The sequence below is a fragment of the Pseudoliparis swirei genome, chromosome 22 (assembly GCF_029220125.1).
Source record: "Pseudoliparis swirei isolate HS2019 ecotype Mariana Trench chromosome 22, NWPU_hadal_v1, whole genome shotgun sequence".
Lineage (NCBI taxonomy): Eukaryota > Metazoa > Chordata > Actinopteri > Perciformes > Liparidae > Pseudoliparis > Pseudoliparis swirei.
Window position 1 is genome coordinate 12,244,259 of NC_079409.1, and position 25,580 is coordinate 12,269,838.

General features: G+C 44.4%; 1 protein-coding gene across 2 annotated transcripts; it reads left to right on the top strand.

Annotated features, from left to right (window-relative positions):
- The first annotated feature begins 4,628 nt into the window (after positions 1–4,628).
- nr4a3 (nuclear receptor subfamily 4, group A, member 3) lies at positions 4,629–24,705 on the top strand. 2 transcript variants are annotated; one of them, XM_056444053.1, is made up of 8 exons: positions 4,629–4,739; positions 7,547–7,717; positions 11,340–12,172; positions 16,169–16,298; positions 17,001–17,164; positions 17,305–17,504; positions 20,346–20,524; positions 22,874–24,705. In XM_056444053.1, the coding sequence occupies exons 3-8, from the start codon at positions 11,342–11,344 to the stop codon at positions 23,134–23,136; spliced, it is 1,767 nt and encodes a 588-aa protein (XP_056300028.1). In that variant the 5' UTR covers positions 4,629–4,739; positions 7,547–7,717; positions 11,340–11,341; the 3' UTR covers positions 23,137–24,705. The 2 variants fall into 2 exon arrangements, with proteins under 2 accessions (XP_056300028.1, XP_056300027.1); XM_056444052.1 differs by lacking the exon at positions 4,629–4,739 and adding an exon at positions 8,489–8,570 and having other exon boundaries at positions 7,657–7,717.
- The last annotated feature ends 875 nt before the right edge of the window (positions 24,706–25,580 follow it).

Sequence of the window (25,580 nt, forward strand, 5' to 3'; positions counted from 1 at the left end):
AAACACATCACGATAACATCACATAATGGACCGCAATCCCTGAGTGATATACAGTACACCTCCTGTGCCGTGGCTCATGGAACACCTCTCTACACTCTCCTGTCTTTGGGCACTGGTGTGATAAGGCAGTGACGGCTTGTATTACTTCACTTGGGTACTCCCGGGGGGAATCCCCCTGGTGTGTGTGTGTGTGTGTGTGTGTGTGTGGCCACGGAAAAGGAGAATGCAACCATTGAGCACCCTGCCATTGCGCTAGCAATCCTCTCCCCCGCACCTCCGCCCTTCCCGTCCTCGCTTGCACTCTGACGTACAGTTGAAGCAGATTTGGTGACATGAAGATAAAAGCCTTCCTCTGTTTCTCTGCTTTCCTCTTTCTCCAATGTCACCAGAGCGCTGAGTGCTGGTGCCTTGGCCATAGACATAGAGAGCTCATTCAAACTGACACAATCACTTTTCACTTCTGCTTTGTGATAAGCCAGAGTTCAGAGTGTCCACCAGCAGCTCTGTGCAGACGCATCAAGATGCTCCACCGCTGTATATCGACTACAGCTGTGCTCCAACAACTGTCACAAGATGCCCCACAGAGGAACATTTCATGAAAAGGACTCCGATGATGAATCTGACAAGCCTGCAGAGGTTTACAGAGCAGCAGACAGTCAACCTGTCATTGCAATGATTAGTTTTTAGAATACAAAGAATTCATTTGATTTGTTAAATTAAATTTGTCTGACAGGAAATAGTGATTGTCAAGATGCACTCACCATTCATCCAAGATGTTTTTGCACAGCAGCTTAGCGTGAAACTCAGAATTAACTTCACCCCGAAGAAAAGCAAGAAAAACGTGAAGCAAACTTCAAAAAGAAGATGGGATTTACTTTGTCTTGAAAGTGATAGAATAAATGCATGGGGGGGGAATAGAAGGTATGGAAGACAAAGGGTTTGAGATCAATATTTATATGTTTAACTTGTGGAACTGTTACGCAAGTGGATTTTATAGATTTATAAATCTGGTTCTAATGTTGGTTAGGTGTTGGTTAGGTTTGGATTAAGTTTGAGGTCAAGCTTGTGTCAGTTAGTTTTAGAGGCAGTGTGAGTCTCCAAAGAAATAATTGTAAATCACACCAATGACGACAGCAAACAACAACAAGTGCTTATGTTTGTGTACATTTGTGTCTTTGGGAATGAATCACAGGACATGCGACGCTGATGGACACAGTTAATTACCCACACGTCAAATTCTATTAAAAGGATACGGTCATAATCTCTAATCCCTTCCATTACTGGCGGAATAAGAGAGCAGGTTGATCTGGATTACACGTCACCATGGTGAGGTCACAGCGGAGGCAGCTGGTACAATGACCAGCCAGGTAGAGAGCGTGAGAGATACAGGAGAAACAACAAGGTCAAGACTGGAGACTAACAAAGAAGCTGATGAGCATTAAAGTAGAAAGAGAAATGTGTTGTTTTTATAGATAAATGATCCATTCTTCATCCAGTTTACTTTACATTACCAAAGCAAGGCTCATAGATACTGACAGCGAACAAAAAGAATGAAGGCAATGATGTGAAATGTACAATAATAATCCTTAGTCTTATATAGCGCTTCTCTAAGTACCCAAAGTCGCTTTACAGAGTCCAGAGTCCAGTAGTCATACACACACAGTCATCCCGGTGGTGGTAAACTACATCAGTAGCCACAGCTGCCCTGGGGCAGACTGACGGAAGCGTGGCAGCCAATCAGCGCCTACGGCCCCTCCGACCACCACCAACATTCATTCGTATCCATACGATGGGGTGCATGTCTTTATGATGGTGGGGGAAACCGGAGTACCCGGAGTAAACCCACGCAGACACGAGGAGAACATACAAACTCCACACAGAAAGGACCTGGGAAGACCGTGATTCGAACCCAGGGCCTTCTTGCTGTGAGGCGACAGTGCTAACCACTGAGCCACCGTGCTGTATTATAATAATAAAAATAGAAATCTGAAAGCGCCAGTTATAAAATAAATGATAATTTATTAAGTTCTTATCCAGATCATCTTACCCTTGATGATCTGGATTTAGCTTTAAAACAGAAAACATAAACAATACAAACCATAAGACAACTGTTTCAGTGTGAACTGCAATGTAAGTTAAAAGGGGGACATTTCAAACATAATATAATTAAAAATGAATGAACTGTGACTGAAAGAGCTTTTTTTATTTTGTGTCCCTTTGTTTCTCATGGGCCTGTGGCATGTGATCTGCTGCCCTGCAGCTGATCCTGGCATGTGGGGCTGACCTCAGTGTTCTCCAGCATCAACCACCACTCACTCTTCAAGCATGTTACACACTAATGCAGCAGAACTGGAATGTGGGACGCTGTGCGCATTACAGTGCACACGTGAATGAGACAAACTGGTCGTGTTATTGCACGTTGTGGTGTTTCTAACAGGGCGAACACGTGGGGAGGGATTTCCCGGGGCTGACAGGTTCACGTGAGCCTATCATCAGCCATTAATTCAGAACATTCTCCTGCCTACAGTTTCGTGATTGTTCCCCCAGTGGTCCTCTCGGATAGAATACAAGTATGTGCTCAGCTGCTGTGGAAGAAGCCGCGCTGCTGTCCCATTCACAAACCTGTTGCATGGGTCTACTTGACGGACCGAAGTGTACACATCTTCGGGTCTTTTCACTCCCCGCTTTTCAAGCCTTGTCCCCGGGTAGAGGGAGAAGCTGTGCGCAGTGACAGCTCGTTCCTCTCTGGGTTTGGCGCATGTATCAACTGACTGTAGTAAAACTATGTTCCTACTGAATAACAGGTTAACACTTAGTTTGATGGTTTTGGAGCCGGGGCTCACTTTCCCTATATCCTATATCGCACAGGTAGCTTTTGGCGCTTGAAAAAGGGGACACGCTGTACGGCTAAAAATACCTGTCTACGACTATATTTGGCTTGGCTGGATCACACACGCAGCGTTGGAATAGTCGGGCCCGCCCCGGGACAATGAATGGGCTCTCTGCTATCTCACTCTGCCTCCGTCGGCCAGTTATTTTTAGTAACAAGGCTTGCGTCAATCACGAGCCTCAGTGCGTCAAGGCTTCCCCGCCCCCTGAAACTCGTCATTGGTCAGAATTAGGACGTTTGCCTAAAAATGCGCGGCTCGTGATTGGCTGATGTGATTCCTTGTTCTGAGCCGCTGCGAGGAGTGTTTTTAATATTGAGGTTGGTGAGAACGATGGCGTCTGCCTTTAAACCCTGTCTGTCGGTAAAGTGTGCCTTATCCGGTTGTCCCTGACTCAAAAGCAATTTATTCTTTATTAATTAGATTAAACATTTTAAGTGGCAATGGACCCCGACTGAGTCGCTTTAGTCACATCATATTTGTATTGTAGAACCTTTGCTAGATCATAGGCTATCTAGTAAACAAAAAACAAAAGGAGCAAATAAAAAGTTATGTTTACACAATTCTTTTTGTTTTTACAAATACGGTTTCGTTATATATATTGAAAATGTGATTTCTTGTATTAAGAAATGATTCTACTAATAGGATGAAATAATCACCTTATCACACACTTTTTGTGTAAAGGTCTTGACAGAATAAGGCTGGACACTGCCGTGAGATTTTAGGGTAACTTGATTTGTATTAGGAAAAAGGTTAATCATCTAATAAGATAATTTCACTTCACAAAATAACACAACCTGACAATGGACAAAATGGCTTGAGCTAAAGAAAGGTCATGAACATAGCCAGAAAGCAGTAAAGATAAAGACTTTGTGTGGATTCAAGGCACATTATGTATATTCACAGGCATGCTCATTTGTCCCAGGAAGTGCAGACAATTAAATTGTAATAACACATGAACGTCCTGCATTCAAAATAAAAATACAATGTTTTATTTTTGTTTTTATTATCTGAATCTGAAAATTCATAAATATGTGCAAAAGTGAAATGTTTATCCACTCAAAATAGTGCAAAATAGTACTTAATTACTTTTCACCCCTGTGAAGTGAAACTGAACTCTTACATGTCTCACGGATTTGTTTTTTATGGTAAGTAGTTTTTTGAAGGTAATTATTATTACGATATGTTTTTTATTTTATATTTTGTTTCCATTATAACGATGAGAAAAGATGTAGAGAATACGAGTAATAGCGCAAGTTTGCCCGCCGGATCCCTCCCGGCTTTATCCTCTGCAACCATCAAACCAACCGCCTCTCTCTCTCTCTCTCTCTCTCTCTCTCTCTCTCTCTCTCTCTCTCTCTCTGGCAGTCAAAGCCGGGCTTATGTGTCTGGTACTGAAGGGGAGAGCGAAAGAGAGCGAGAGAGAATGAGTGACGTCACCTCTCCCATGGCGTCACATTGACGTAGCGCATACCAGCCGCTCTATGAGGAGGCAGAGCCCACATAAATGCACTATTTGACTTTCTCCCCTCAGACGACGCACATAAACAAACCCGCGTTACAACTCCACACTTTGTAAAGCACCCATCAGCACCGACACACTCGCGGGAGCGGACGAAGACCCACTCCTTATATCCGGGAGTTTTTCATTTGATGTTTTTTCTACTTTAAGTGAGAAGACGAAACTTTTTTTGCCGCCGATGTATCCTGGTCCTCTGAAATAACAGCCCGACCTTTTTATATATCTTTTCTCTCTATTACTTCGACTCTTGGTGATTATTCTGGATGGAAATGGGATACTTCAAGCGAGGTTATTGCCACATGTAAAGACGGAACCGCTTCAGCAAACAAGTGAGTAAATTGTGAATGAATGAGTCTCTGATGTTCTACCGTATAACTTAGACAGAACCAAAACATATTAACTCTCAGATGTACGCATGTTCATATTTGGCAACATTAAATAATATAAGACATTCTGAATATGTACTCTTTTATAATAATCGGTGTCAGGTCTGTCCAACGTGGTGCCTCTAACCTGTTGATATGTCAAACTCAAATACGCTGTATGTCCTGTGTGGTGTCTCCAAGTAAAACAATGACGCTGAATTTTAATTTAATTTACGATGAGAAGGTATATCCTTTCTGGTTGTCATGGAAATGGGATGCCTCTCTTTTGCAGAGAATAGTGGAGTCAGACGCACTAATGGTCTGAGTGGAGAATCTATAGGCTACAATCAGAAGCTGAGAGAGAGGAGAGGTAACGCTCTCTGATTGAATGCCATGTGTGGGTTTTATTTTTTTTGTTTGCCTCACCATGTTGGATTTTCGGAGGGGTTGTGCTGTTTATGAGTTCGCGCAGCGTGTTGTGGGATACGGGTGTGTGTGTGTGTGTGTGTGTGTGTGTGTGTGTGTGTGTGTGTGTGTGTGTGTGTGTGTGTGTGTGTGTGTGTGTGTGTGTGTGTGTGTGTGTGTGTGTGTGTATACAATGTCACTGATCGGCCATGAGTACGATACAGCGTTTTGATTCTCCACCCTGGTTTGCTTTTCGGATAAAAGCTGCACACAACAGTCTTGTGTGAGATGTCAGCTGTCTCACTGTCGACTGTCTCTGAAGACACGGCTTCTCCTCCCATTGAACAGAACATACCAGTGGCTGTTTACCATAAAGCCACATCCAATTTCTGAAGCCATCTGTGAAATATTTCCCAGAAACATCTGATGGCAACACAGACACTGTATTATGGCACAAGTAAAGCTTAGTGCTAGATAATGTGTGAAACTATACCACTGCTGAATTAAGGTGGTTTCTGTTTTTATCTTTCTTTCTTTCTTTATTTCTTTCACACACTCAGGTTTACACACGCACGCAACCGCGTACGAGGGGACTTCTGACAGTCTCCCCCTCAGGACTGATTTACAGTACTCACATATTTCTCTGGTCTCTCCTTTATGTCCTCTCTTTTCTCTGTCTGTTTGCTGGAAGTCTCGCGCTGTCCGGGGTTATTGGTGCAAGGGGCTACCGGGGGCTACCGGCGCTCCGGGGCGCGTGCTTTGCAGCTCTTGTGCGGTTCTCTTGGTTACCGGTGAGCCACCGACCGGCTCGGTCTGAGAAGAAAGCGAAAGGGGTTTGCTCATTTAGAAGTAATAAAAAAAACTGAGCGAATGTCTCACTTTGCAGAATTTGTTTAATTTGTTCTCCTTTTTTAGTTAAGTGAACATTTTTATTCCACTCTCTCTCCACACCGGCTCGTTTACGCGCACTTGCGCTCTCAACTTCAGAAGCTTCTCAAAGAATGAGGCGATGTTGACTTTCTGAAACAAACAAGCTTCATTGGTGTAACGTTTGTTTTTCCGCCCTCTAATAGTTCCACATCAAATTGAGTGTGTTCCAAATCGACCAGAATAAAATGTGTTAAACATCCTGACTTGTTTGTTTACTCTGGTTTGTCTTGTTTCTTTCTTTAAACACATTTGACGACTCTGAAGAATACACGTTTTCTCTCAGACTTGCTCTATACTAGTTTGGAGAAAAGTTATCCACCACCAAGCGGGGGAGTTTGATTTGTTGACACACAGATAAGAGATGACAGCCGGCTGCAGGTGGCTGTTGCCCCGAGAGTCGGTTGAGAAGCCTACCCGGAGACCGAGCAGTCTCTCACAAGGACCGTATACCCCTGAGGGTCTGTGCGTCTCGCACAGAGAGCGTGTATTTATAGGAGTGTGTGACAGAAAGGGGGCGCTCTGTGCCTTGAAATCCGGCGGTCACGGTGCCGCCGGATCACTGCAGTGAGCGAGTTGGAGGCGCACGGCGGGCTCAAGTCCACTGGTTCGCTTTCAGGTCCGACTTACAGTTCTAGATTTCACTCTGCATCTGAATGAACCTGAGCAGGCGAATACGGTGCTGATCAGAGACAAGAAACCCGATGGCTTGGAGACACTGGCATAGACATCTTTTATACAAGTTGTCACTTTTGTAGGTCTGTATGTGATGATGTGGACAGTTTTAACCTGATTGAGTTATTATAATAATAGAGCACCGCGTATTGTTATAATGAAACGTGTACGTCTTGAAATGAGCTAAAAGTGGTTCATAATATTCTCTTTATAGCACAGATTCAGTGTCATATTTAATGCCAACGTTTCATTTTTATGTGCACATCTTCCTTTTACTTTGCCTTCCAGTGGATTGTCAGTGATTATTGCAAGGATTTACCAGTCAGGCAATTGGCATCATGCTCATGTTGTGCGCACAGAAGTGTGGATGCTTTTTCATCTTTCTGCTCCTTTTCCTCCGATTTCCTCACTTTATTTGTTGGATTATATTTTTCGAAAGTAGTGTTCCTCTATTTGAGCGAACAATCGAGTTGTGGCTTATTATTTAACAAGTGGAGCACTCTTTCTCTGGGTTTGAAATGTTTTAGGGTGGCACGAATGTTATAAAGTCCGACCTCTTTGGAGCAATGTGCTAAATGAAGTTTGGGAAGTAAGCCTGATTATATAAAAAATAGTAAACACAGATGAGCCATATTCTGAACTCCAAGTGTGATATCATTTTATATTGCTGCTTTGCGATGATCACACAGTGAGATGATGGTCCTTACCTTTTTATTCAGCGTGTCGCAACATCACTGTGGGTAACCCAGACGTCTCTCCTCCAGACACAGGTTCGGAAGAGTGTGCCCAGCCGAGCTCGGAGTACCGGCGATCGGACACTTTCTTTGCGACGCCCGCCGAGTCCTCCCCGCTCCAGAAGCCCTGTCCCGGCCGCAGCCACGCCAGCCCCCAACCCCGGACACTCAGCACCATTCAGCGCGAAGCTCTTTCACCAGGTAAGACCCCATCCCTTCTTTTTCAATTTCATGCGATCTTTTTCTCTCTTTCTTTCTTTCTTCAAATAATCTCTTTCCTCAATTGATGAGTAAATAAGACTGGTGTGGGTCTGTTTTTGTGCACCTATAGGTGTTTGGTAATGTTTGGTGTAATATTGTACGAAAAAAAAGAGTCCGAAACTATATTGTACACTTAGAGGTTGAATCAGAGGGGACGTGTATAATAGGTTGCATTTTAACTTTTGTATCGATTTTTTTTTTATAATAGCAAAATATGAACATGCCTTTGATCTGTTCGTTGTCCGTTCGTGTGCCCTTGTGTGTGTGAGTGATTGTGTGTGTCGGCTGGCGATTGCAGACTCAACCTACATTTAAATAATCGAGACCATTCACACCTTAATCTGGGGGAGAATCACCTTGGTCAAAGACGTTGATCCTTTAAATATATTTGTGTACTAATTCAGTTGCATACATTTTTTTATTTAGGCTATATCATGTTTATCCTGGTCAAATTATGATTCAATCTCCACATAATATAATTTATGTACTGGCTAAATTGAAAATATGATAATGAAAAAATAACATGATATTTATCATATAGTCAGTGGTGGTACAAGTGTTCTTTTGTGGGGGCCTATACATATTTATGAAAATCACTTGTTTGTGTAAGGCCACTGAATTGAGATCAACCAATTGATCTCATAATTCACTGATAAAATAAATACTGTGACTTTGTATTTATGTCTTCAACTTCATGTTTTTATTTGTTAGATCTATGGCATTCTGACAATGAACAAGCGCTCTCAGTTATTGGAACAGCTGCAGTTTGTCCAGTTGAAATGCACACCTCGAGGTTAGAGACTGTTTCCCTTCGCCTCAATGCTGCACACCTGTGTCTGATTCTGCTTGGGTTGTCTGTTCTCTTGCTTGTGCCTGCGCACACGCACACACCTGCTTTAGGCTAATGAAGACGATCTAAGGTGGTGTTGGAGTGTAGAAGGCTTCCCACAAGTTATCTTCAGTTGCATGAAAATAAGGATGCTTCACATATATATTTGTATTGGTGATTATGATGAGAGGGTGAACACTTGAGCGTGAGCGTGTGCGTGTGTGTGTGTGTGTGTGTGTGTGTATGTGTATGTGTGTGTGTGTGTGTGTGTGTGTGTGTGTTACTTAGTGAAGGCTCACGACTAAAGCACCAAAGAGGATGAGCTGTTTGCAGACACACTAGTGGTTTTACAGGTTCTTTTCATAAGGGCTCCTGTTATGGGCAGAAGGAGCACATGCAGGTTCATGTTGACATCTTGAACATTATCACTAATGAAAGCATGTGTGTGTGGGTGTGTGTTGGTGTGTGTGTTGGTGTTTGTGTGTGAGTGTGAAAAAACAAGTCATCAAAAGCATCTTTCCTCACCTGACACACACATAGACAAACATCACAGTCAATACAGTTTGAATAGGCCTTTATTTGTTTTACAAAATTTCTGAGCCTCTCTTTTTGTCATTCATCTGTTCTTTTGGCATATAAACTGAACACTTAACACTGAGTGTGCATATAGCTGCTGATAAGATATTGCATTTGACAGGGGTATATGTATTGAATATATGCACCCAAACATATTAAAGCCCAACACTGACCTGAGGCTTGTCCTGCTGACACAAAACAGAGAGCCATGCACAACGTGCACCACTGTCCGCTCATGGTTAAATGCCTTCCCCGATGCTTTGCGAAAGTACTTTAGGTAGAGCCCAAGTGGGTTGAAGAGCTGGTCACTATAGATTCTAGAAGAAGAAGAAAAATAAAGTGTTATGATGTCAAGCGCATGCAGGGTTTCAGCTTGACTCATATCTACATCTAAACAAACTTCTTGCATTTGAAACAAAGTGTATATTTGTTTGCACATGCTGTGTCTGCTATACTCAATAGTTCATTTTGAAAAAATAATTTACAGTTAAAGTTTGATATTACCAAATAAAATTGTTGTTTTAGGCTGGGATTCTTTTTTACATTTATTACAGGGTTATTCGAATTGTTCCCACCAGGTCAAGTCTAAGAGGTCAGCTCTCTCTTGACCTTTTGTCTTCTTGTTATAAGAAAATAAATAAATCGATGAGTGTCCCTTTTTTCTTTAATTAACGCTTTGAGTCATGCTTTTGTTCTTCGAAACCCCGCAGCAGAAACGCAGGCTGCCCCTTAGGAATAATTTAATTGTGTTCGAGCAGATAAAGTGAACGCGTCACTCGGTCTGCTTTCGCCATGACTGACATTCGTGCACGGTATGCTATTAGGCATGTATGACCGCAAACTGAAAGTTGTATTTACAAATATATATATATTATTATTAGCCATAGTAGACGTTAGTTGACCAATACAATTGAGAAGCGGAAGATATGGGTCCGAGTACGTCGGTTTGGATTGAGGTATTTGTAAGTGCTATAACAACAGCGGGACTTGATGTGTCCCATATTTCACTACAAACATGACGCGCGTTCAACGAGGGCGATTACGGCGGAGCGCGCGCATGCTGGGCGTCAATGGGAGCTGCGCTGTGTTGACAGTTCCCCTCTGGAGCGACGAGCAAACACCACGAAGCCCTGGCTGCACTGACACTCATGACTGATTGGCCCGCACACACTCATCATGCACATACACACAGGTGGAGAGTATTGCGTAACGGGTTTGATAAGACAATACCATAGTCCACACACACACACACACACACACACACGCACACAAACAGATGAGGAGGTGGTGCCCTGCTGCTGTGACGGAATGAAATCAAACGGAAAAAGCATACCGACTGGCGTCTGTTGCAGTTAGAGGAAATGCGTGTGCGTGTGTGTGTGTTTGTGTGTGTGTATTTTTGTGTAGGTTGTGCAGCAAGCATCCAGCCGGACCATGGGGTTCCATTATAATTTAATGTTATCTCATCTGCCTTTCCATCTGACTAACAGAGGACACCGACCCACACACGTGCAACACAAACTGTTGCAGATAATTCAGCATGTCGGTTTGTGAGGGATTGGATCTTTGCTTTTACTGCTTTTTCTTTTTTGAGAGATGCGCACTGATGACCTGCAGCTTCTCTTCCTGAGCTATAACCGGGAGAATCGGCAGTGTCTGCTGTGGTCTGTGTGCTCCAAATGTTTCTACTTATTCAGTGAGGTACAAGAAGCGTTAAAACAGGAAATTGAGTAAATGGCAGTCAATGGAAAGATTATCAGAATCCTTAAAAGGTGCATTCAGAAAACTTTTATGACATTGTGAAATCTCTGACACCTCAAGGGCTGAACAAACTGCCTGTTCCAATGAAGCTGAACAGAAACCTTAAGTCATAAACTGTTTAATTGTTAACCCTGTTTAGCCCAGCATGTGTCTGCCGTCTAGATTTACTGAAGGACTGTTCCAATTGGGTTCTGTCTGCAATCTCCCTCTCGATGTCCTGCTTTTCTGTTTAAATCAGTAGTTAACTAATATGTTATTTCCTCACTGACTCTGTGTTGCCGTACAGCTGTACTTTACTAACACCAATAAAATGCTCTCAATTTAAACCCTTTGGACTACATGTGGTCTACCTGCCACAAAGCTCTAACCTACATGTGTCCTCTGTCTTCCTGGCAGACATGCCCTGTGTGCAGGCTCAGTACGGGCCAGCCCCTCCAGGCTCCGCCTACTCTGGCCAGTCCTTCAGTTACCAGGGCGACAGCTACAGCTCTGACCTCATGACCCCTGACTACACCAAGCTGGACCTCGGTGGTGGAGAGATCTCTGCCGCCGCCACCACCTCCCTACCCAGCTTCAATGTCTTTGTGGAGGGGAGCTATGAGCCCAAATCCTCCTGTCTCTACCAGATGCCATCACACCGGCCCATCAAGAAGGAGGAGGAGAGCTATCCAACTGCTCCGCCACTGGAGGCCATGTCCTCCTCCACCATGTACTTTAAACAGTCTCCGCCTTCCACCCCCACCACCCCGTCCCTGCCGCCCCAGCCTGGCACTTCCTTTCTGTGGGAGGAGCACCCCCTGGCCCCTCCTTCGCACCACCACTCTCTGGGCTCCAGCCTGGAGACGTGCCCCCTCAAGTCGCCCCGCTTTCCGCACTTCTACCAGCACTCGCCTCCCCACAGCGGCGGCAGCGTCAACGGTTACGAGAGCCTGGGTGGAGGACTTGTTCGCACCTCCTCCTCTTCCTCCTCCTCCTCCTCATCTGTCTCCCATCCTCACTGTCCACCCCTGGAGCAGCCCATGTACCAGCTCCACCGCGGGTCCGGGGGCAGCAGCCTGGCTTTCCGCTCCCTGGCTCTCGGGCCCTGTGGCCCCCTACTAGGAGACAGCCTGCCATCGCCTCCCCCGCGCGGCCCCCAAGGAGAGGGCACCTGTGCGGTGTGTGGGGACAACGCAGCCTGCCAGCACTACGGCGTACGCACTTGTGAGGGCTGCAAGGGCTTCTTCAAGGTAAAAACCAAACAGATATGTCATTTAGGAGTGTCGCTCCAAAAAAGGAGGCCTCATCAAAGCTTAAAGTACGAGTACCCACACAACCAGACGCACACACTCACATTCACAACTTACAGTCCACCTTAAAATATCGCCCAGTGACTTTGGAGTCGCTGCAAACTGACTGACGTGTTTGATTTTCAACGTGTTACTTGCAGCTGCCTCGTTCCCGCTCTGCACTCGTCTCTGCGCTCTCTACATCGTCTTTAGAGTCATCGCGATAGCACAACACTCCCACAGGGGTCGTCTCTCGCAGCAACCAAGTGGGCAACTTGTGTGTGTGTGTGTGCATGGTTTGTGTGTGTTTGCTTCTGTTAGGTGAGAACACAGGATGATATAAACACAAACACTCTCAATCAGACAAACAGGGGAAATGTGTCAAAGGAATCCTCCTTTAAATTTACGTTTTCTTCCATTGACCATATTTCCCCGACATATTACTGAGCATGATATGAGTCAGTTTGAGATCCATCAAAAGATTAAAATAAAACACTTCTCAGCTGCTGTCTCACATCCTAAATCAGCGCACACATGCCCATACACACAACTCAAGTTAAACATCACCAGGCAACATTTCTTAGTCAACATAACATAATAACAAACTTCTTCTCTGACAAGTGAACACCTCATTCGCATACCAGCAAACTCACAGTCATTCATTAAAGTAATTTGCATTGTCTTTTAAATTATGACATATTCTGGCACACTTGTTAAGCATCGTATTGGCTGCATGAGACAGGAGGCAGCAAGAAGGAGGGGTCACACAGAGGTAATTGAATAATGCCTCTGGTAGGTGGAAATGAATTATCCTTCTTTTCAATTAGTTTCACAATTAGTTTTTAGTTAGTAATTAATGAAAGCAGCGTCTGGTGGCAGCAGGCCGCGGGCTATCTGCTTGCTGCTGCGCTCAGCACCCTGTCAAACCCCACTATGTTTCCTACACACACATGTAGATGCAACCAACCATGCACACACATCATATCCACACAGCAACACATCCATTCACTATCGTGTGCATATTTTTCAGTTTGTTTTACCCTGAATCCAGGCTGCAGCAGCAGAAACTGACATTTTCAAACACCTGCTCTTTTTCATATTCATATTATCAGGCACATTGCCTCCATTATCCTGATGGTTTTATTGTCCCCTAAAAATATTTTCCTGATTACATTTCATTATCCCTGAATGGTTATTACACATTAAACCATAGCAGAGGCTTCCTGTAATTTGTTGTTATGTCATTAGTGCAATTTGAGGCACATTTTCACTGTGAATTAATTTGAGCTCTTAAACAAATATTTTATTTTTCCTGTATTTATTATTGTTTGCAGAATAATGAAGTCTATTCACTAGTTCCCATTAATTAAGGAAACCTATTCAGAATATATATATATATATAATTATTTTTTAAATTAAAAACTAGATCACAGATGTTGGTTTATCCAAACATTATGGACAAAAAAATACTATTAAAAGTAACTTGTGTTCTGCACCTCCTACTCTCATTGTGCTTAAAACACAATCGCATAAGTTCTTATTTGCTGCTTGCACAGCATGCAAGTCACAAACATGGGAGCCATATCTAGGAGAAATGCTTTGCACTGAATCAGGATTTAAAAGTTAAGTTTATTACATAAATCATCTCACTTATGATTCTTTAACTACAAACTACCCTTTCACTTCCTCTACAGACGGAACAAGAGAGATTACCTCTGATTAAGAAGCCACGGATTGGAGGGGATAGAGGAGACAGAGGGAGGAGAAGGGGGAACAAAGTCCCTAAAGGCTTTTAATTTAAGCTCGGCTATTAGCACATTACATGTCAAATCTGCTTCTGCATGCCTCCATCCATGCCTCATAGCTCCCACAGCATGTGAGCTTCTGTAAGCGTGTGTGAGTGTGCTTTCAGTGCATAAAACTAATTCCTCAACTCGCCAACATTAAACTGGATCTTTGTCCAGTTTAAAGTCCTTGCCCACACAAACAAACTGTCAATCTCAAATGTCAGTTTCTGATGCCAAGCACATTTTAAATTGATCTTTTGTTGTCATTAAATTGAAATTCAGAATAACAAGACAGACAGATAAGATCAATTGAATTAAACATTATAAGCCATGCTCTCAAAAACACACACATGTATAAACCATATTGAGATAATTTGATCTGACTAGTTATATGTACAGTGTATTAGCTCTGATATGTTGTGTCTCTGGTCTGAGACGCCAGTCTTGCCCCATGCTGCTTATTAGAAGGCAAGGTCACAAGAGCCCTAACCACACACATAAACACACACACACAGAGACACACACACACACACACACACACACACACACACACACACACATAAACACACACGCACACACACACAGCAGTGGAGAGAGACAGTTGACAGGCCGGCTCATGCAGCTTAATTTATCAGAACCTTAGTTGATCATTTAAAACTCAGGCTTTTATTGGAACCAGTTTTAATATTAATTAGGCCCTGAAATCTCTAAAAAGAACTTACCTCTCAATCACCCATCAGGTAAACTCAGTTTACTTATGTTACTTTGATTTTTCCGGTGGACAACATGACACGAAAGATGTGACGATGTCGTGAAGGTGTAAATAAATGTAATGCCGCGTTATGTTTAGTTCGGCCTCCTATACTAAACGGATACTATGTCCCCTCAAACACATTAATGACCATAACTAACTTATCGCCGCGCGCACGGGTCACTGGCCATTGAAGGGATAAGAGGGATTCATTCAGAGAGATCTGCGGTGCCATGGCAACGGCTCTCATTCGGCGCTGGCGCCCATTACGCGCCAGTTCCGCACTCGCGCCGCAGCATATGGAATAATTGGTGTGTTATTGGTCTCCCGGGGGCGCGGGCATGTGTGGCGCGAGGGGTTCCTAATTGGATTTATTTGTTTTGATGTGTTTTAGAGGCGTTAAAGAGGAGGAGAAGCTGCGACACTTTCCGTGTTCCGTGTGTTTAGTTTGAGTTTGTCCTGCCGGTGTCTTGTGAGGGGACTACTGACGTCCCAGCATGACAACGTTCAAACGTCACAAATGATAGTAATTATAGTGTAATCCTATCGTTGAAACAGATTTGCACCTCAGTTAAAAGCTTGCCTACCGAGAGTTTTAATCCATAAACGTCTAAAGATTGGCAGCATGCCCCGGGAGGCCTCACCGTGACACGAGCACCGAGAGTATCTGTGATTATTAAGAAAAATGACCAAACCGCGCACTTCCCCTGCACACGGCATTATAGGCTAATTGTGAAAACGCCTCTAATTCTGCACAGGGACGTTTTCATTGAGTTATGAGAGCACTTATTCGAACTGAGAGCAGTTGCCTTTGTCTTAAACTCCCTTCCAAAACGCACAGGATTGGCCAATCGGTGCGCACGCGCACCGAGCGGACACGCGTTTACTATAGGCTACTCTGTTAAAATGGTCTTTCATCCATGCAGGGAGCTCACCCGGCCCCCACGTGGCCCGTTTCTGATTTCATTTTAATAAGGTCAGTAATAATCGCGCGAGTCAGCCGAGGAGAAAACAGCTCCCGCGGGGCTCATTGAGAGAGGCGCGATGCGCGAGGCCCCGGAGGTGCCATGAGCTGACCCACGAGCTTCACAAACAATCTGATCATGCGGCTCTTACGGCCGCGTGGTCCTCCAGTCTCGCGGGACCCGCCTCGGCACGCCACGCGCTCGGTCCCCATTGTCAGCTCCAGCGCTAATAAAATTGTCCCTCCTGCAGGCGAGGCTTGTTGGGAAATTAATTTTATCTAATTATACTGATGTCAACGCCGCCTTTCAGAGCGTAATTAAAATCTGACCTGCGAGTTTCTGCTTTCATTCTTTGACGGGAAGAAGAACACAATGAAATTGAATTAAACAAATCAAATAGTCGGTGGCTGATTGTGTTTGGAGGCTGATTATCGGAATGTCTGTTTCTCTCCAGCGCACCGTGCAGAAAAACGCCAAATATGTGTGTCTGGCCAGTAAGAACTGTCCTGTGGACAAGAGGAGACGCAACCGCTGCCAATACTGCCGCTTTCAGAAGTGTCTGAGTGTCGGCATGGTGAAGGAAGGTGAGAGAAACAAAGTGACCACACACCTGAGACCCACTGTCTGAACACACGAGCACACACACCATATAACACACATCTGACCTCCAGTCCAGACGTCTGTTTCTGCTATCAAGGTGTAATGACATCACATACTTTCATAATAACAGTAACTTTTCCTGTTTCTGGTCAAGGGACAAAGTAGAATACACATTATACTAATTAGTGTCCATAACTTTTTTAACTCTTCAATCCAGCTTTGAGAGAGGCACAAAGGTGCTCTGAAATGATCACTTTCTCTACAAGTGTGCCATCACATGTGACAGCTGTATCGCTATATTGTCCTGTATACTGCACTCATTTATCACCTGTCTCACACACACACACGCACACACACACACACACACAGACACACACTCACTCACTCTCATGAATGCAAACAAACCCACACACACCTCTCTATCCCGTTAACACGTGTGCAGCCCGCAGAACAGCTCCACTGCCATCTGCTGGCTAGTGGCCTCCTGTGTAGGGATTGTGGGAAGGTCGGAGAGCTACTGTGATAAAAGCTTCAGTCATAATTATACCGCTATCAACGTATTGGTGACAAGTCTATCAGGTGGAGAATAGGAGTTGTTGTTGTGCATGCTGCTTGAATATGACCAGATTCAACGGAACAACCTCTTCATTATTGCGTGTCGTATTCTCTCCATATCTTGTTCACAGTGGTTCGTACTGATAGCCTGAAGGGTCGCAGAGGCCGCCTGCCTTCCAAACCAAAGAGCCCCCTGCAGACAGAAGCTTCTCCTCCTTCTCCACCCCTCAGCTTGCTCTCCGCTCTGCTGAGGGCTTATTCTCACTGCACGCCCCGTGACCTTGACTACAGCCAGGTACCCCCACGCCCCTTTTATATCATTTTAGTCAAAGAAAATGTGTTAAGTGATAAATATGGCTTGTTGAGGAGTTTATTCAGTTATGTATCTCTCTCTCATTCTCTCCCTCTCTCTCTCTCTCTCTCTCCCTCTCCCAGTTCAGTGCTGCCGACCCTCCTTCCTCCTCCTCAGAGGCCGAGCACATCCAGCTCTTCTACAGGCTGCTCACCATCTCGATGGAGACCACGCAGTGCTGGGCTGAACGGCTGCCCGGGTTCTCCGAGCTCCAGCGTGACGATCAGAGCCTGCTCATTGACTCTGCCTTCCTGGAGCTGTTTGTCCTGCGATTGGCTCACAGGTAAGAAAGGGGAGATGGTGCCAGAACAAAACGCTGATGAATGACACTTTTAGTTCATTTATTTTCACTTCACATACATGTACGTCTCCATCCATATGTGTGCATCGAAAACTTCTTCGACACGGTTTGAAACACACACCTACGACTTTATGAAAAACTTTACTTGGCCCAGGATTCACAGGCAGCTATATCAGGCATATCCTGTACCATTACAGACCAGGGTGTAACTGACACAGCTGTGTGCTGCTGCTGTGCATATCCAGAGTAGGAGGAGTGGAGCTGAGTAATCGCCATTTGAACCAAATTATGAATGGAGTCTGTAGCTATGACAGCAGCTACTCCCACAGAGTTCCGCTCCGCTCGTCTGATATCTGACGCACAGAGAGCTCTGTGTGTGTTCTGCGGCCTAAAACTGAAAACTGCTAACATTGTGAACTGTGAATTGATAGAATCAATTCCATCTCTAGCTAGTCAGCTGAGAAAATGAAAAGGGCTTTTATGGGAGGAAATACATATTCAATTTATCTGACTGAAATAAAAAAAAAAGGGGAATCGACTTGATTTACTTCATTCGTCCAGTGTGTGTGTGTGTGTGTGTGTGTGTGTGTGTGTGTGTGCCTGGCTCGTGGATACCTGTGGTGCCATTATGACTGCCCTTGCCCATCTTTGGCTCAGAATTACCCCGGGTTACTGCTCTGTTCTCGTAAGGCATGTGGCTGGTTAAATTTATGGGGAGGACGGGGGTTGGGCTACAAGCTCATCCCTTTGTCTGTGCGGTCGTGTAGTGCCGAAAACCAACACAGTCACAAACTCAAGCACACTTACTCACACACACTCACGCACACTGATGATGCAGAATCCCCACATTCTCTCCTCCTCCAGGTGCAGGGTGGGTAGAGGATGGGTGGTGGCATCACAGTCCCAGCAGGAGGGGGATCAGGCGGGGACTCTGACTCATGCTAAATGGTGGACTCATAGGGGCCTCTGTCAAACACACACACATGCTCACACACAGTGCTCATCTTCTCATCGGCCAAACTCCCACGGCACAGAGGAGAACACACTGTCTTACTTTATCTGTCTTCTGAGAGTGCAGGTCCACGCTCCCATCTCATTGTTGACGCAGCCTTACATTGACCCTGTGCTGAACTCAGACCCCTGCGCAAAATATGTCTCTATGCTTGTGTGTGTGTGTGTGTGTGCTCAGTGTGTGTAGAGCAAATTTGCTCCGGTTTTCTGGGTCGGCATTGCCGTAAGCACCCCGTTACCAAACAGTTTCTGTGGTTATTGGTTGATTACCGTGGTGACCGTGTAGTCAGGAGTGAGTGGAATGTGTGGCAGACATCCAGCTGTGTGTGTGTGTGTGTGTGTGTGTGTGTGTGTGTGTGTGTGTGTGTGTGTGTGTGTGTGTGTGTGTGTGTGTGTGTGTGTGTGTGTGTGTGTGTGTGTGTGTGTGTGTGCGTCTGCCTGGCTGCTTGTTGCCTGCCTGTCTGCTGAGTTTTGCTCATGTGCTACCATCAGACATGGGTCACATTTAATTCTGTAATTCTTGGTAGTATCTCAGTGTACCAGAGGGGGATTTGTTTTCTTCAGTTTTAGATTCATTTGCCGACATGTATTTCTCAATGTATCATTCTAAATGCATCGTGTCAAAAATAATTGTTTACAAACACAAAACCTTCTTTTTAAATCCCAAATAAGCACATGGTGTTATGCTACATTTGAGGGGAATTTGTAAAGAAATATATGAAAACAAATATGTGTACATGAATTATGGAGGATAAACACGTTATCATAGGTCAAGAAACTTGATGAGCATCTCCACATTCTCCACTCTCTCCCTCCAAAGTTGCATCCATCCCTGCTCTTATTCAACTGCTCCACATGTCCTAGTTGTTTCCCCTCTCTCCAGGTCATCGGTGACCATTTTGACCTGAAGGCTAGCTGTGATCTTTTTGTGTGTGTAGGAGGGGATCGGTATTTTTGACTTCATGATTGACAGAACCTGAGATGTTCGAGAGCATTTGTGTGCTTGTGTTCTGCTGACGGTGGGCGGAGTCCCTCTTATAAATTACAATGAGGATAATTAGACATAAATGGTATTTGGTCCGCTTCTTATAACTGCTCCACCAATGTTGGTGATGCGATTTGAGCCCCCCCCCCCCACCCATCCATTGTGTCTCTCAGTCTTCTCTTCTCTCATCTATCAACTGTTTTCCAAGCACACACTTTTTGCCCTTTCTTGAGATGTTCCAACAAAACACTTCTCTAGCTCTCTGAAGACAGACGCGCTCTTCATTTAGGCACTAATAAAGACGAGTCCTAGCCCTCCCTCATTCACGGCTGGTTCTCTTTCCCTCTCTGCTCGATGGTAAAGGATTGGGATGTTGTGTGTCGTGAGTAACTGATGTCTAAATGCGTCTGAGAAGCCTTTTCATTTCCTCATTAAGGCTTTGTGTTTCCACTGCACAGCCCGTGCACATTAAAGCCAAAGCAGTTTACCTATCTGCAAATACACACACACACACACACACACACACACAGAGAGCAGCACTCTGCCCTAACCCCCTCACCCTGCCCTGCCAGAAGGAAACGCAGGAATGTATTAAAATGCTATAATTTGGAAAACACAACCTTAATCAGCTGCATGCCTGTGTTTGATGTGTGTCCCATTTGTGCGTGAGTGTGCATACTGCCAGGTTTTCTCATTGTTTTTATTGTAATTGTTTCCTTGCCACAGTATCTCAAGCCATATTTACAATACATGAGGGAAAATGCAGTGTTTCATTGGACGAGAGATCTAACCTAATCTCTTCATCTCCTTTTTTCTCTGTGTCTCAGGTCAATGCTGTCGGAGGATAAGCTGGTGTTCTGTAATGGCTTGGTGCTGCACAGGTTTCAGTGCCTTCGTGGGTTCGGAGAGTGGCTGGACTCCATCCGGGACTTCTCCACCCACCTCCAGAGCCTAAACCTGGACGCCTCCGCCTTCGCCTGCCTGGCTTCCCTCGTACTGCTCACAGGTAAAAACACAAGCCGGTGACTTTTAAATCTCAAAATCGCCATCAGGAGAAAAGTAAGAGGGAAAAAAAGATAGAGTATAAATGAGGTTGACAAAAAACACACGTTGTTTTCCAAGTCAGCTGCACATCTCCATTATCCACAAACAAACAATGTCATTCATACAAGCTGCTCGGGCGTAAATATATGGAGACAAATCCACAGACATCTTGTCTTCTTTATCCAGAGCTTCGCCTGTGTGTGGTTTAATGTGACAGTGATCAGGTGGATCCATCCACTAACGTCACACATACGCTCAAAGACACACACGTGTATGCTTGTTCTCACACATCTCTGCCTGAAACAAGAACCCGATATCCTGGAGCACCTGCTGCACCTGCCTCCCACCTGGCCCTCTAATCAGTGTGCATGTGAGAAACGGAGGGATAGTCAAAGCTCTGTCTGCAACCACACGTCTCGGGCGCGAACGTTTTGTGATCAGTGAAGTACATTAAAAATAGTCAATTACAAATGTAGCCAAAGGTGACAGAGGAGGCCTGTGCAATTAAGTGTTCACATTTCATTTTGTACACGTTCACGTCAGAGTCAGACACCATATAAGTGTGGGTAATGGGTAAAACCCCACTCCCCCCTACACTCGTCTTCCTTACCTCACCCTGCCCCGCCGCCTCCTCCTCTTCCTCCACCTTCTCTTCCTCTGTCTAAGCCCTCCAACCCCATCCTCACTCTCTGGGGGAGCACTTAACTCTGTGCCTGATCGACCAGCCCACCGTGGAGCGCAGCTCTGGAATGGCGTCTGCGCCGTTCTCAGTGGCTCTCTGCCACCTCGGTAAAGCACACAGAGCACTACCACGACAGAGCCGCCAGAGCCACCAGGCGATCGACCGCTTCAGAGTGGCCCCTGCAGAAAGGCAGTCATCGATCCCTCCCCGGGAGCCTGCGTGCATAGAGAAAGAAGGGATAGGGAAAGAGAGGGAAGCGAGAGGTCTGAAAGCTGCCGTGAAAGGAGAGTTGGAGTGACTCTGTGGCAGCAAACACAGAACAAACAAAGGAGTCACATCAACAAACAATAAACAAGCTTCAGATAATGGATGGCTCAAAGTGAGACTGGTCTTAGTGACAGCCTCCCTGCAGACTTGTTGTGTGTGTGTGTTTGTGTGTGGGGGCTGGACACCCTGTTCTCTGCAGAATGAGTTAGAGTCACATTAAGCCGGGTACGGGTGCCACAGGAGTTGCTACGGGCAGCAGTGTGTGTGCGTGCGTGTGTGTGTGCGTGTTTCTAATTTAATTTGGCTGCTCACAGGGCCGAATAATCAGCTAATTGTTGAACACTTTTGCTTCTGTCAATGTCTTAAATTGCAGGGACAATTTGTGTGCAATTTGTGTGCTGGTTCAAATATTTATACATATATATATATATATATATTCGCATATACATATATACATGCACACACACACACACATATATATATATATATATATATATATTCGCATATTCATATATACACTCACACACACACATATATATATATACAGGACTGTCTCAGAAAATTAGAAAATTTTGTGATTGAAGTCTTTTTTTTTTGCATAAAAAAAAAAAAAAAAAATGCATGCATTCTTAATTAATTACAAATGAAATTTGAAATATTGCAAATTTTTTATTTATTGATGATTATATTATACAGCTTAAGAAAACTCAAATATCCTATCTCTAAATATTAGAATATCATGAAAAAGTATACTAGTAGGGTATTAAACAAATCACTTGAATTGTCTAATTAACTGAAACACCTGCAAGGGTTTCCTGAGCCTTGACAAACACTCAGCTGTTATAAATCTTTTTACTTGGTCTGAGGAAATATTAAAATTTTATGAGATAGGATTTTAGAGTTTCTTAAGCTGTAAATAATCAGCAAATATAAAAAAATAAAAGGGCTTGCAATATTTCAGTGATTTGTAATGAATCCAGATGCATGACATTTTTTTTTTTTAATTGCATTAAAAAAAAAAAAGAAACTATTCAAAATTCTAATTTTCTTCTGAGACACTGTGTGTGTGTGTGTGTGTGTGTGTGTGTGTGTGTGTGTGTGTGTGTGTGTGTGTGTGTGTGTGTGTGCACAGTGTACAGGGGGCTTATTAGGTTAGACTGTGTATTGATCTGTAGTGAGTGAGACAAGTTAAGAACATTAGCCATACCGGCTAATGAGGTGGAATTCAATATAAAAGAAGATGTAGCTGAATGAGCTCAGTTCTATGTGTGTGTGTGTGTGTGTGTGTGTGTGTTTTTAATGGATGCTATTTTTGCTGTTTCATGTGTTATCTTCCTAATGTTTCCTTCTGTCCATCCACAGAGCAAGTCCCAGGTCTGCAGGACTCAAAGCGGGTTGAGGAGCTGCAGAATAGAATGATCTGTTGTCTCAGAGACCACCTGGGTTGCAGCCCTGCTTCCTCCTCCTCCAAGGCGGCTCTCCCTCTGAGTCGTATTCTGGGTTTAAGGGCAGAGCTCCGTTCCCAGAGGACACAGGGCCTCCAACGGATCTTCTACCTGAAGCTGGAGGACCTGGTACAGCCCCCTCCGTTAATTGACAGGTTCCTGGACACTCTGCCCTACTGATGGCCGAGCTAACCGCACAGAGAGAAACCCCACGTCATGTTCTGTTCAGGCCCCTCCCCCACTTCCCACCCCTCAAGGAGCACACACACACATTCAGAGAGACTCTCACTCCACTCTGACTGATGCAGGGCAGAGAGACAATCAAATGCTTTTCACTCAACAGGACAACCAACTAAAGGCTTTTCACCAGTTTAAAAGACAATTACTCAAACGATTACTTTTTATTTGATCCTCCTGTTTTTCTCACGTGGGGGTGGATGACAAGGCGGAGATGGACAACAGAAAAATGACTTTTTACTGTCCTCTCGCCATCTGGGTGGCAGCTCATCCAGCAAAAAAGAAAGAAGGTTTATGAGTACTGTTTATCTGTGTTTTGGCCTGACTCATCCAATATGATGATTTATTTTTAGTGCAGAGGAAAGGGGTGGTGTCACTGTGTTCGACGTCCCAGTGAAACACAAGTCGCTGGGTGTTCTACATCCTCCTGCTGAAAGAAGGAAGGGGCGTTTTCGTGCTGAAAATGTGCTGAAATGTCAGAAGTCAGACAGCGAAAGCGTAGAGAAGCAGGACACCGATCTTTCATAAACACATGGAAGTGGCTGTTGAGTTGGGCTCTTGATTCCAAGTGCAATTTCTTAAGTGCTATCTCACCACAAAAGGGAGAAGTAATGGTTTAATTTCAAACTCTAAATTATTTTAGTCGAAAGAAATGTCTTGTACTGTCAGTAACTAAAGAAAGAGAGACAGTCCACACCTGGCTTTAGAAGCAAAGGTCATACTGTGCACTAACGATTGATCACTGAGTCACCCAGACTTGAACTTGCTCTAGTATGTTTTTTTTAATTAACTCATTTTGAAATCATAGCTCGAGTAGAAGTACGGAGGAATGAACATGGACAGAAATTGGCTCTTGAAGCACTTACACCCTGAGAAGGGCTAGAAGCACAGACACACACCCTACCTGCTCCCCTGGAGGACGGCGTGAGTCGGGGAGAGGAGGGTGCTCGACAGATAGCTGTATGTCCAGGGGTGAAACATTCCGCAGTCATGCTCTTTTTCTATTTGTTTCTATTGTGGAGGCCGTGTGAGAGTGTGGAGGACATTGCATACTGTCTTTGTGTATACGCTTAGAGAAGCCAGGATCATATGCATGGTGTGTTATAAGCTGTCAAGAGCTGCCATAGCCTGTCAAAACAGCTCGACCTGTGTTTGTGTCTCAGACGGTGGCTCCACGGAGATCTCCCTAGGCCTCCACCACCCACTCACACTCACGGCGGCAGTTTGAAATATGAAAAAAATGAATTATATAGATATAAATATATATATATATACATATATATATATATACAAAACTAATATTTTGAAGTGTTTTTAGCTTTTTCAAATATTGTGGTACGAGTTGTGCATTGTTTTTTGAAGAAGAGAAACAAAAAAGACAAAAGTTGCTGTTTTTCAATGTCCCTCTTTGGTTTGAGTTTCCTGTTTGATCTTCTTTTTTTTTCTTTCTCTGGTTCACTGGATTTTCTGTTCAGCACTTTGAAATCATAAACTAGTTCTGATTATTCTGCCCGACTGTGTCCTTGGTTTTGATTTGTGTTTAATTATATGACTTTCGCACAAAATGCAAAAAGAATCCAAACATTAAAGTATTTCAAGAATTATTTAGTCGAAAAAGAAAATGTAGCTGATTATATCCTGAATCTGTGTGTCAGTCTGGTAGGACACAAAAGCCTCTTGACAGGTAAAAGGCCTTGCCTCTCCCCCATGGGACCCGTGGGCTCTCACAGAGAGTAGAGGGGGATTAGGAGAGGGAGAAGGGGGAGGAAGAGGGAAGCGAGGACAGCTTCATGTTAGCATGAGGTCCAGATCAGCCTCCAGCCTCGTTAAACACCATCGATCGCCACGGTGACATTTCCCAGCACATGCCATCTATACTGTCACTGCCATCACTCACTCGTCCTCCTGCGCAACAGCACGAGCACTAACACGCACACACACACACACACACACACTTACTTTGTATCTCCGACAGCCAGGTGATTGATAGTAACTGTGGTAGTGGAATTGTGAACCGCTCCTCTGACTATGTGTGTGTGTGTGTGTGATTGGGGGGGGGGGGTCAAGTTCAGAGTAAGTATATAAGTGTGGAGTGCACAGTGTTGAACTTGCTCCATTTAAGAGCTATGATGTGAACATAAAATAGTTCCAAGAAATGTGTCCCTTCCTCATGAATTCTAGAATCACAAAACACTTTTATACAACAACCAGGAAGGACAAAGAAATTTTTTCCGAGTGTGTGTGTGTTGGTGTTTCGTGTCCGACTAGAATCTGTCTATAATTGTGATGTCTCTGTATTTGTATTCAGCAGGCAGAAACATACCATTCACACGAGTTCTGCAGTGGCGTGAGTGTGGTTGTGTGCACTTGTGTGCTGTGTGTGCAAA

What these genes read in the sequence shown, in the direction of transcription:
- nr4a3 (XM_056444052.1), top strand. Translation starts at nt 8,507, where the DNA reads ATGAACAAGCGCTCTCAGTTATTGGAACAGCTGCAGTTTGTCCAGTTG. An exon ending in GTTGAAATGCACACCTCGAG is followed by an intron (nt 8,571 to 11,339) that starts GTTAGAGACTGT and finishes TCTTCCTGGCAG; the next exon opens with ACATGCCCTGTGTGCAGGCT. An exon ending in TTCCCTCGTACTGCTCACAG is followed by an intron (nt 20,525 to 22,873) that starts GTAAAAACACAA and finishes GTCCATCCACAG; the next exon opens with AGCAAGTCCCAGGTCTGCAG.